This window comes from Diabrotica virgifera, chromosome 3 (genome assembly GCF_917563875.1).
Source record: "Diabrotica virgifera virgifera chromosome 3, PGI_DIABVI_V3a".
NCBI lineage: Eukaryota > Metazoa > Arthropoda > Insecta > Coleoptera > Chrysomelidae > Diabrotica > Diabrotica virgifera.
The window spans coordinates 189,244,544-189,257,305 of record NC_065445.1 but is presented as its reverse complement, the minus strand read 5'-3'; the positions used below and the strand labels follow the sequence as shown (position 1 = coordinate 189,257,305).

Sequence of the window (12,762 nt, the reverse complement as noted above, 5' to 3'; positions counted from 1 at the left end):
CTTCATACATTTCAGTAATCAACGCCGTCAATAACTTTTGTCGATAGACACGTTTTATAGATTCTATAATACATTATTTCGCGATCTTTTAGTTCTTCTTTTAGTGCGTTGTCCAACAGCAGGACTGCCTTTCTCAGTAGATTTCGATAGATCCGGACGGCGCAGAACCGTCCGGATATGGGGAGGTCCGGATATGACAGGTCCGGATATGGCAGGTTGTACTGTACTGAAATTAAAACCCAACTATAGCCTCAGGTTTTCTTAACATTCTGTTTTTTGATTCATTCGCTTATGTTGGATAATACAAAAGTTATGTACTTTAACAACTAGGCATGCTCTTTATCAGTACAGGGTGTTTCTAAAGAAGTACGACAAACTTTAAGGGGCAATTCTGCATGAAAACATAATGACCGGTTGCTTTATAAACATATGTCCGCAAATGGTTCGTTTCCGACATACAGGATGTTGAAATTTTTCTTACAAACTGACGATTTATTTATTGCCCTAAAACCGGTTGAGATATGCAAATGAAATTTGGTGGGTTTTAAGACGTAATTTTTGAACATTTTTTTTACATACAATTAAGAATTATTAAGAATTTTTTAGTCACCATTGGCGTGCATACGAATAATATGATCGGTCATATTACCCGTATGCGCTCCAATTCTTCTTCTTTATGTGCAGTCTTCTACCGAAGGTTGGCGACCATCAAACGATAGGTTTCTCTGTTTTGTGCCGCGTGTATTATGTTCGCAGCTTCTGGTATTTGAAACCATTCTCTCAAGTTTCTCAGCCAGGATTTTTCTTTCTGCCCAAACCTCTTCTACCTTCAATCTTGCCTTCCACGATAAGCTGTAGCAGACTGTACTTATCACTACGGAATACATGGCCCAGGTATGACGCTTTCCTCCTTTTAACAGTTGTTAACAATTCCACCTCTTTACCCATTCGTCTCAATACCTCTGTGTTGGTCACTCTGTCTGTCCAAGGTATTCTCAGTATGCGTCGATACAGCCACATTTCTAGAGCCGCTAACTTCTTTATAGTTGCTGCTGTTAACGTCCACCCTTCTACTCCGTAAAGTAGCGTAGAGAGTACCTCCAAGAGAGTACTCCAATAGTGAATATAAAATTCTTAGTTGAATGTCAAAAAATGCGCAATAACCATCTCTTAAAACCTACCAAATTTCATTTTCATATCTCAACCGGTTTTAAAGCAATAAAGAAATCATCAGTTTGTAAGAAAAAATTTAACATCCCATATCTGGGAAACGAAGCTTTTGCGGATATATGATTATAAAGCAAACTGTCATTATTTTTAATGCAGAATTACCCCTTAAAGTTTGTCGAACTTATTTAGTCCCTAAAACCCTCTAGACTTATAACACCCTGTACTGATGAAGAACATGGCTAGTTGTTATAAAGTACATAACTTTTGTATTATCCAATATAAGCGAATGAATCAAAAAACACAATGTTAAGAAAACCTAAGGCTATAGTTGGGTTTTAATTTCAGTATTTTATAAATGCTAGAATATTCCACAGGGTGTTGCGAACTTTGAGAAAAAACACAGTTTGATTCGTACACCCGGTATACAATGAAAATTTACCTGTTTAGCAAAAATATTATTAGAGGGATATTGACAAAGAATAGGGCTATAACATATTCAAAAAATCATTTAAATCGGACAACAGGTTTAGGAGATACGCGACATCAAAAATGACCCATTTTTTAGGGTGCCCGTTTTCTATGACGCGCAGTTTAATTTGAAAGACTGGCGCTTTTCATAAGATTAATAAATAATTATATAAAAATAAATACAGAGCAGATAGTCCTGTCGCCAGGGGATATAACGGTCTCCTATATTCAGATGGATTTACTTAAGTTTTTTATGTATTTTGACCCGTAGAACACGAATTTTTTGACTAACAGTTGATCCGGATGTCGATTAGATTGTTATAAACAAAGAACTTGAGGAATGACACAACAGCTATTTTTCTCAAAACAAAACATTTTTTTTGTCTATTTTGGGTCATTCTAAGCAAAAAATGTTTTTACAAGTTTTTTCGTAGCATGCACAGTTTTCGAGATAAACGCGGTTGAACTTTCAAAAATCGAAAAATTGCAATTTTTGAACCCGAATAATTTTTGATTAAAAAATAAAGTAGCAATTCTGCTTACCACATTTGAAAGTTCAAGTCAAATTATATCGGTTTTGATTATTTGGATTGCTAAAAATTAATTTTTTTATTGTTAAACAATGCTATAAACACATAGTGCTTGAGTGATGGTTTCAATGCATTTCTCATTTAAACTCAAACGAGTAGGCGGGCCCACAAACAGTCAATTTCTACGTAGCATGCATTAAAACGCATGCATTGGGCACGGGAAACACTATTTGTTTATAGCTTTGTTTGACAATAAAAAAATTAATTTTTATCAATTCAAATAATCAAAACCGGTATAATTTAACTTGAACTTTCAAATACGGTAAGAAGAACTGCTAGTTTATTTTTTAATCAAAAGTTATTCGGGTTCAAAAATAAATTGCAATTTTTCGATTTTTTGAAAATTCAACCGCTATTATCTCGAAAACTGTGCATCCTACGAAAAAACTTGTAGGAACATTTTTTGCTTAGAATGGCCCAAAAAATACAAAAAAAAATGTTTTGTTTTGCGAAAAATCGCTGTTGTGTAATTCCTCAAGTTCTTTGTTTATAATAATCTTATCGACATCTGGATCAACTGTTACCCAAAAAATTTGTGTTCTACGGGTCAAAATACATAAAAAAAACTTGGGTAAATCCATCTGAATAAAGGAGGCGTTGTACCCCCTGGCGACAGCACTAAGAGTAGAGCGAGCCAGAAATGTTTTTTTAATGCTTCATAAAATTCTGACTGATCGCAAGTTGGACTTCAACTTGAGATACAAGATACTAAAGTGTTACGTTTGGCCTGTTCTCTTGTACCGAATGGATGAATGGTCGTTTAAGGCCGGCTCCAGAGGACATCTTTGAAATGTATTACCTGCGCCGAATCGAAGCGTAGTCAGAAATGAGGAAGTATTAAGATGAGCTTCCAGGACAGGGAACTTTTTGATTATATAAAAAGTAAGATGAATGCATACTTAGGTCACATATTAAGAAGAGAACGATACACTTTTCAGCATTTGGTACTCGAAGGAAAGATAGAGGGCAAGAGAGTTCTAGGACGTAAGAAGATGTGATGGCTGCGTAATATTCGCCAATGGACAGGAATCCACAGCAATTAAATGCTTCACAATGCTGCTAAAAACAGAATATTTTAATCCTGACTCTCTAACATCTCACTTGATAAGACTATGTACGGTGGAAGCATACTCAGATATGCACGACCGCTTAAGAAGAATAAATTGAATTAGCAAATTGAGAAAATTTATTCAGGAATGAAATACTCTTCCGATTTATTAATATGTGTTTATATTTTTTCCAATGTTCCTGAGAAAATTTATTTGATACTGTTATCTAAGATAACATGTGTTATCTAACAGAGAGTGTTAAAGCCAAAGTGGTGTAAGTCATATTTGTGAAATTGTAAGTCTTGCTTTGTAACCTTGATAAATAGACCAATTTTCATCAGATAAATCAGGAAAAGTGGTGTAAGTGTTTACAGTAATAATACAGGAAGAACTTACACAATTTTTTCTTTGAAGAGGTCTAAATAATATCAAGATTATAAAACAAGGCTTACATCATTTCAAAAATATGACTTACACCACTTTAGTGTTAACCCATTAAGGTTGACTTTAAGCGAGTTTCACGTTAAAAAAATGCATAAAAAGTTGTTTACGTTTTAAGCACTTCAAAATACGTGATTGCATGTTTTTTTTTTTGGAAAACCAAGAGTAGCTGACCAAATTCATGATCATCTCCAGAAACTTGGATGCACTTAAAAACTCCACCATAACACTGAATACGAAGTCCATTAAAAGAGTGAGCAAATTTAAACACCTGAGAACGTGGCGATTTGAAGACTGGGCATCGGTTAGAGAAGTAAAATGTCGCATTGAGCAAGCTCGACAAGCTTTCGTAAAATTCAGGAGGGTACTGACCTGTTTAGAGTTCGATCTTCAACTGAGACTAAGGTTTGCTAAGTGCTATGTTGGTCGGTGCTGTTATATGGCGTACAGGGCTGGGCACTAAAAACGAGGGATATAAATAGATTAGTAGAAGCCTTCGAAATGTGGCTTTATTGTCGTATCCTAAAGATACCATGGACGGCGAAAGTCACAAATGTAGATGCCCTTAAAAGTATCAACCTAGAACGCCAACTTTTCGAAACCATCAAGAAAAGGAAAACGGCGTATCTGGGTCACATCATGCGAAATAAAAAATACCAGTTCCTCTAACTTATAATCGAGGGTAAAATTCAAGGCAAGAGAGGAATGGAACGTAAGAAAATGCCCTTATTCCGAAACATAAGGCAATGGACAGGGATTAACGACATACAATCTCATATGCATATTGCAAGAAACAGAGACTTAATGGAAAATGTGATCGCTAACATCCACTAGTGGATTTGCATCTGAAGAAGAAGAAGAAGAAGAGGAAGAAGAGTAGCTGCCATACATCAAAAATTATTATTTTTTTGTTCCCGAATGTCGAAGATAAAAGACAATGATTTTAGTCGTCAGAATAAGCCTTTAAGTCATACAAATGTGTTGGAGATATCTAAAGCGGAATGGAATATGGGTAGATCCATTTTGACAACCAGTTCAAAAGGGTTTAAAAATGTATAGACCATAAAAAAATAATATTTTGAAAAACAAGTCATTTTCAATGACTAGTTACTGTTATTGAAAATGAAAAATACGTTCTGTTTTATTGTTCTGCTATTGATCTTAAGTCTTCCATAAAGGAAGACCTAAAATCTAAATTCCATGGACCATTTTTATACTGTAACAACACTTTTACGCACCATAGGCTTAATTTTTTATTTTCAAAGACTCGATTAAAAAAATGAAAATCAAATATCAAACTAACGGCCGGTTTCACAAAGTAAAGTTAACTTGTGGTTAAGAGATAACCAGAATTTACCCCAAAATATGCTTTTCAGTTTCATAATTGTTGATAACCCACTCCAACCTCTGCTTAAAAATTCTGTCATTTAACTACAACTTCGCCGTTGAGCTTGAAACTAAAACGCATATTTTGGGGCAACCTCTTAACCACAAGTTAACTTTACTTTGTGAAACCGGCCGTAAACATGTTTAAAAATATGCCATCGTCATAACAGTAACACAAATTTTGCTCCCTTCAGAAAAGCAAATTGTCAGTATGTCTCATCTCTCATGAACCCAATACGTTTGTAACAGTGACGTATCAATGAAATCTTTCAAAATCTTTTAAAAATTTTCTTCCAGTTTGTTTGTCTACAAGGTAACTTTGACAATATTTACATATATTGCATTTCTGATAGTGACGATTATTTGACAAAGATCTTATAGTCCATTCTTTCACGGTTTTTGCTCTAAATTTTAAAGAACCGCTTGGATTGACATGAAATTTGGCATACGTATAGCTTACATGTCAAAGAAAAAAAGTGATATTGTGCCGATGTGTGCTTTTGCCCTGGGGGTGACTTTCACCCCCTCTTATGGGTGAAAAAATATATGTCCAAAATAAGTCCGGAAATGGGTAAACTGACTAATTTTAAGTAACTGTTGTTCTGTAGAGCTTTTTCGCCAAGTCAACACTTTTCGAGTTATTTGCGAGTGAATATGTTCATTTTTCAACAAAATAACCACATTTTTAGACGCTTTTTCGCAAATAACTCAAAAAGTAAGTATTTTGTCGAAAAAAACGTTCTTAGCAAAAATATAGCTTATAAAAAAGTAAAAAAAAATGGTGTACGCGTTAGGTCTCTGGATCTCGTAGAACCGGAGTTATAGCCATTGAAAAATAGATTCATATTCACCAAATTTCAAATAGAACATTTCGACGTGCAATATCCAAAAAATTAAGCACTTTTTGGGGAAAACCCATTATAACTTTTTTATAGTGTTTAAAAAAATCTTTATTATTGTTTTTACAAAAAGTTTCTAGCATTAAAGTTAAGCAAGTTACGCTCAAAATAAAGTTGGTCCCTTTTGTTTAAAAAAAAAAAAATCGGGAAGACCACCCTCTAATTAAAGACATGAGTTGATAAAGGTGCTATGTCTATTTTTTTCAAAAAATGACTTATTTGTATATTTGGTTACCTAAAGTCGTAATACAACCCCTGAATAACTCAAGATTCTTAAATTGTTAATAATAAGGATTATTTTAATTGATAAAGGTACTATGTCCTATGACTAAGTACCCTTTTTTATTAGATAAAGGTGCTATGTCCATATTTAAGGACATAGCACCTTTATCCACTAGATAGTGGGAAAGTTTTATTTACATGGTAGGTGCCATGTGACATTTTAAGGTTATGTTTGTTGTTTATCACATCTTTCAACATGGGTTCGAGAAGTAAAAGAATGTTAGAATTAGTAAAAAACAAGAAAATATGTGTTTCAAATAAAGGTAAGTCCGAATAGAGAATTTTTTTGTAGATAGAAACTGTATTTTGTACTTCTCTAGAGGTCAATACCAATGCGGTGATTTTGGAGCAGCCAAGCACTAGTGGACTTCAAAAGAAGGTCAACTCTAAAGCAGGTAAGCATATTAAAAAATTTTTTACTACCTTTATTAATTAATCATCTCTTTTTAATAACAATTTACTTCCTCTGCGATTCAATTTTTTATTTAAAAAAATATAGGTATAATATACATTACTTGAGTTATTATTACATACATACCTACCTATGTACCTAAATTAAATTTTTAGACTATATGGATAATTGTACTGATGAAAGTGTTACATCAGGCAGCGAATATTCCCCTTCCAGTGAAGAAGATTCAGAAGAGGATTCTGATAACTCAAATATTTCTTATTCGACGAGTCTCATAAACAAATATCCGGATGTTGATAGAGTCAAACGTAAAATGTTTTCTGATAACCAAGAAATTAAAAAGGTAAAGCTAAAAAAAGTTAAGATTAAGAAATAAAAATAGAAATTAGAAATAAGTATAAATTTAATAAATAACTAAGATATTTTTAAGGTTCCGACAAACGGCAGGGAAACCCCGGATAGGATTGACGAAGTGCAGGAGGAAATACCTCGGGAAATACGTATAGAAGACCATAACCAGCAATTCCATGTTACTGCCGATGAAATAAGTAGAAGAGAAATTGTTAAACCAGTTTTAAAAATAACTAAAAAAAGAGTCCGGAAACCTGATAATTGGAAACGAAATAAAGCTGCAAGGTTAAGACAACAAGGTAAAGAATATATTTCTCAAAAGACTGGTAAAGTGATGGAAGAAAAAACAATTAAAAGAGATTTACTGTGTAAAGAAAAATGTAGACTAAACTGTACTGAGAAGTTTAGTATTGCAAGCAGAGAAGAAATTCTAAGAAAATTTTATAAGCTAGATACAAATTCCAAAAATATTTTAATTTTTAAAAGTATTAAGATGCAGGAAGTTAATCGTCACCGCCCTCGTAAAAATATAAAAACGAAAGCTTACATCTTTAAATATTTTATTACGTGTGATAAAGAAAATACACTAGTGTGTAAAGATGCTTTCTGCTCTTTATACCGAATTGGACGAAAAAAAGTCTTTAAAGCTCAAAATGACTTAAAATCTGGCCAGGTAATGCCCTCACCACATAAGCAAGTGCATCACAAAAATCATATTGAAAATCATATCAAGCAGTTTCCTTCAGAAGAATCACATTATTCTAGGACTAAAAACCCACATAAAAAATACCTTTCCCCTTTACTAAATATTAACCGACTTCATCAACTGTATATAGAGGATTGTCAAACAAAAAAGCTCGAAACTAAATATTTCGTAAAGGCCTCTTTTTACAGACATATATTTGAAACAAAGTTTAACTTATCTTTTGGTGTACCAAAAAGTGATACTTGCAGTTTATGCGATGCTGGAGAGAACTCTTTAGAGCACTCGAATAATTTTCAACTTGCTTTTGCGCAGCAGAAAGTTGACCGCGAAGCAGTAAAAATTTCCAAAGAAAAATGTTACATAACAATGGATCGTCAACAAACGATGCCTTTGCCAAAGCTATCAACGTCAAAATCTTTTTACTTAAGACAAATGTGGCTATACAACTTTGGAGTCCACTGTTTAACCAGTTCTGGTCATAAGTCCTATTTTTTTACATGGACTGAGGATATTGCCAATAGGGGAAGTAATGAAATAGCCAAGTTGTTTGCTACGATTTTGTCTGCTTCTTAAAGAAGAAAATCCCCAAATTGATCATTTAATAATTTGGTCAGATCAATGTGGGGGACAAAACAAAAACTTCTCCATTATTAACCTTTTTCAATACCTAATATTAAATAAAATATTTAAGATCATTGACCATAAATTTCCCGAAGTTGGTCACAGTTACCTTAACTCTGACAGAGACTTTGGAAGAATAGAAAAGGTTCTTAGAAAACATCAGAATATTTATATACCAGACCAATATCGGGAAATTATTAGATCTGCGAGTACCAAACAAAGTGTATGCCTTAACATGGAACATTTTTTTTATTGCTTTGAAACTCTACCTGCAAAACTTCATTTAAACAAAAGACTCACTAATAGTCTTGACCAAAAAATAAATTTTCGAGATAAAGTGAAGTGGCTAAGAGTAAGTTGTTTTGGAAAATACTTTTACAAAACTAGTTTAGATCCGTTTACCCCATTTAAACTGACTTACAAAAAAAAAAAGAGAACTGATAGTACAAAGTAATCAAGTTGTTTTACAAAAGTTACCTAAATGCGGTGGTTTGACTTCTGAAAAAATTTCAAATCTACAAGATCAACTTAAGTTTATTCCAGCAGAGTATAAATGGTATTATGCTATTGTTTTAGAAGAATGTTTGAAAAACCCTAAGAAAAAACGTAATTCATGTTAAATTTAAATGTTTCTGTGTCTTTGTTTATAAATTTTTAATGTATCTTACTTTGATTTTGTTAATCTGCAAATAAAATTTAATTTCCAGATTATTTATTATTTTTTTAAAATTTAAATACAACATAGGTGACATAACACCTTTCTCTACTCAAGTTTATACCAACATCTGCATAAAATGTTGGTTGATTAAGGTGCTATGTCCATTAAAATTAAAATTACTAAAAAAGTTTAAATTCTAGAAAAACAAAAAATATTATATAAAAAAGTACAAAACGATTCTAATCTAATAAGATATTGGTAATTTTTATAAAATTTATTAAAAAAAATATATAAGTGAAAACGCGTTTCCTTCAATTACTCAATATCTGAAAAAGTGGACATGGCACCTTTATCATCTCATGTCTTCAATTAGCAACTTAAATGAAATTAATCGTTACCGCTCCACAAATTATTTTACTTATGTTGTGTTTATATGATCTGTAAGTTTCATCGATTCAAAGTGCTTATTTTTGAAAAAATTTGGTTTCAAAGTAAATATGCTATCAAAATATGCTTTTTTTCAAAATAACTTAAAAATTGTTAGAGATACCAAAAATCTCGAAAAACAAAAAAAAAAGTCAGATTTGCTTTTCTGAATATCATGTATTTTTTTGTTTTTCTGTTAGACAAAAATTGATTAAGATTTGGTGTTTCTAAATTTGCATACATTCGTGATCAGTGACTCGTTCAACCCCTTTTAACTACAGCCCTTTCAATAATAAAGACTTTGAACCGATGAAACTTACAGGTCATATAAACAATATATACACGAGTCAAGAAACTTGTGAAGTCGTAACGATTAAGTTCATTTAAGATACTAATTAGGGGGTGATTTTCTCGATTTTTTTACCAAAACCAAAAGGGACTAACTTTATTTTGAGCGTAACTTGTTTAATTTTGATGCTAGAAATTTTTTTTATAAAACAAAAATAAAGCTTTTTTTAAACACTTTAAATAAGTTGTAATGAGTTTTCCCCGAAATGTGCTTCATTTTTGGTTATTTCACGTTAAAGTATTCCATTTGGAATTTGACGAATATGAACCTATTTTTAATTAGCTATAACTCTGCTTCTACTAGGTGTAGAGACGTGATATATACACCATTTTTTTAAAAATTTTACAGGCTATATTTTTGCTAAGAACATTTTTTCGACAAAATACTTACTATTTAAGCTATTTTCGAAAAACCGTCTAAAAGCGTGGTTATTTTGTTGAAAAAATGAACATATTCACTGCCAAATAACTCGAAAAGTATTGACTTAGTGAAAAAACTCTATGGAACAAAAGTTACTTAAAATTAGCCAGTTTATCCATTTCCTGACTTTCTTTGGACGAATATTTTTTCACCCCCAAGAGGGGGTGAAAACCACCCCAGGTCAAAAGCACATATCGGCACAATATCACTTTTTTCTTTGACTTGTTAGCTATGTGTATGCCAAATTTCATGTCAATCCAAGCGGTTCTTTAAAATTTAGAGATTTTGCAATATTTTACCGTTAAATAACGGACTATTATGATATCTCATAATATATTATTAATCGTATCTCAATATAATGTCATAAATCTCAATCATATGGCGAAAGACCTGTCTGTGGAAGAGCTTTTCTATAAGTTCTTCTAACTCTTATTAAGGTCACTGCAATACTACCTCGTAGCGATACCCCAATCTTCTTTAATCATATCGGAAGCCTTTTCTCCAATCATAATGGTAGGAGCATTGGTATTTCCACTAACTATTGTGGGCATAATTGAAGCGTCCACAACTCTTAGCCTTCCGATTCCGTAAACCTTCAATCTCGGATCCACAACGGCATCTGCATCTGTTGCTGGTCCCATCTTGCACGTTGATGTGGGATGGTAAATGGTGAATGTGAAATGGCGAATTGAACATTCCCAGTATTCGTCGGTGTCAAAAGCATATTGTCGACAACCTAAAAATAAAATAATAGTATATGTATAATAGAATTATCCTGTAACAATAAACCACATGAGTTCCTAGAGTTCTTAATAACTTCAATGGAAAAATTCCAATAGTTGGCTGTATACCATAGTTTAAAAAATCTTATACAGAAGTAAAAACTTCAAGTTGTATACTGGTATAAAATCGTTTATTAAAAAAACTTCATAAAATATCGTGCAAAACGTTTTCGTTCTAATTCAGAACATCTTCTTAATAACTATAAATTGATATCCTGAAAAAGAGGTCAATGAAAAAATATCTCATGCTAGAAGTAATTTTATCTTAAAAAAATAGGAATGGTATAATGGAAAATGTCATTACATGCTAAAAAAGAAGAAGGGAATGCGACAAATGTAGGTAAGAACAAATAGGCAGCATTTAAAATTAGACTAGCGTGGTTAGATGTTAAGATAAAAGAAAAAGAAAGTGAGAATAGAAACACAAAAGTATTCTAAAAGAAAACTTTATCTATTTTAAAGAATTATTAACAGAACAAGAAGATCAAGACCTAAATGAAAACGTGGAGTGTGGAGATACAATGATGTTAGGAACAAAAGAGGAAGTTGATTATATTATAAATAGCAGCAGTAATAATAAAGCCCCAGGATTAGACGGTATCAATATGGAACTTATAGAATATAGCCGAGAAGAATTGGTGATACAGTAGCGATCAACAGGTAGCCAAAACGCGTTCCAAGATCGCGGCTGTAATTTTGAATATTTTTTCGAGATATTTGGCACACGTATTCGTAATATAATAAAGAATAGCGGTACAGAGCCCAATTTGAAAAATATATTAATATGTGGAAATTACTCTGTAATTAAATACAATATTAAAAAAACGAGCCTGTACCGCCATTAAGAAGAACAAAAAAATACACTTTCTTCAAATAAACTTTTTTATCCGATGCCTAGATTTTGTGTCATTTTGGAACTACTAATGAAATAAAAAATTTTAGTAGTTCCAAATTGACACAAAATCTAGGCATCGGATAAAAAAGTTTATTTGAAGAAAGTGTATTTTTTTGTTCTTCTTAATGGCGGTACAGGCTCGTTTTTTTAATATTGTATTTACTTACAGAGTAATTTCCACATATTAATATACTTTTCAAATTGGGCTCTGTACCGCCATTCTTTATTATATTACGAATACGTGTGCCAAATATCTCGAAAAAATATTCAAAATTACAGCCGTAATCTTGGAACGCGTTTTCGCTACCTGTTGATCGCTACTGTTTTCTCTTAAGAGAAAAACTGTACAGTTTAATAAAATACATATGGGACAAAGAAAAAAATGCTGGAAGAATGGTACCAAGGGCAAACTGTCACTATTTACAAAAAATAGACCAACGAAGGGAAAGTCTACAACAGGTGCCATACAATTTATGGAGAAAGCTGATGGATATAAAATAGAAATTGAACTGCTTTCCATATGCATATTTTTAGAAAGCATTTGATACAATAAAAAGATCAAAATTAGTGGCAGCTCTGATAGAAATTGGAATATAAAATAAATTAAGAAGATTAATAAATATGACAATTAGCAGAACTGCGGTGAGTATAAAAACTCATGTACGAGATAAAGAAGAATTTGTCATAAATAAAGGGGTTAGACAAGAAGATTCATTATCAGCAACTCTCTTTAATCTTGTTCTGGAATGCAACGTTAGGAAAATCAATAAAGGTACCGTCAGAACGAGAGAGGCCAAATAACAGCATATCGTCGGCCCAATGTGAAATATGCATATGATTTTACAGGAGAGACAAAA

The 12,762-nt window shown here is 32.4% G+C and overlaps 1 protein-coding gene across 1 annotated transcript in view; it reads right to left on the bottom strand.

The window, feature by feature from the left end:
- Positions 1-205: 205 nt before the first annotated feature.
- The window catches only part of LOC114329241 (glucose dehydrogenase [FAD, quinone]-like), a 133,963-nt gene continuing 121,406 nt past the window's right edge, over positions 206-12,762 (bottom strand). The window contains exon 9 of the mRNA XM_028278287.2: positions 206-10,964. Coding sequence (XP_028134088.1) covers positions 10,678-10,964 — 287 coding nt within the window. The 3' untranslated portion in view covers positions 206-10,677. The remainder of the gene's footprint in view (positions 10,965-12,762) is intronic.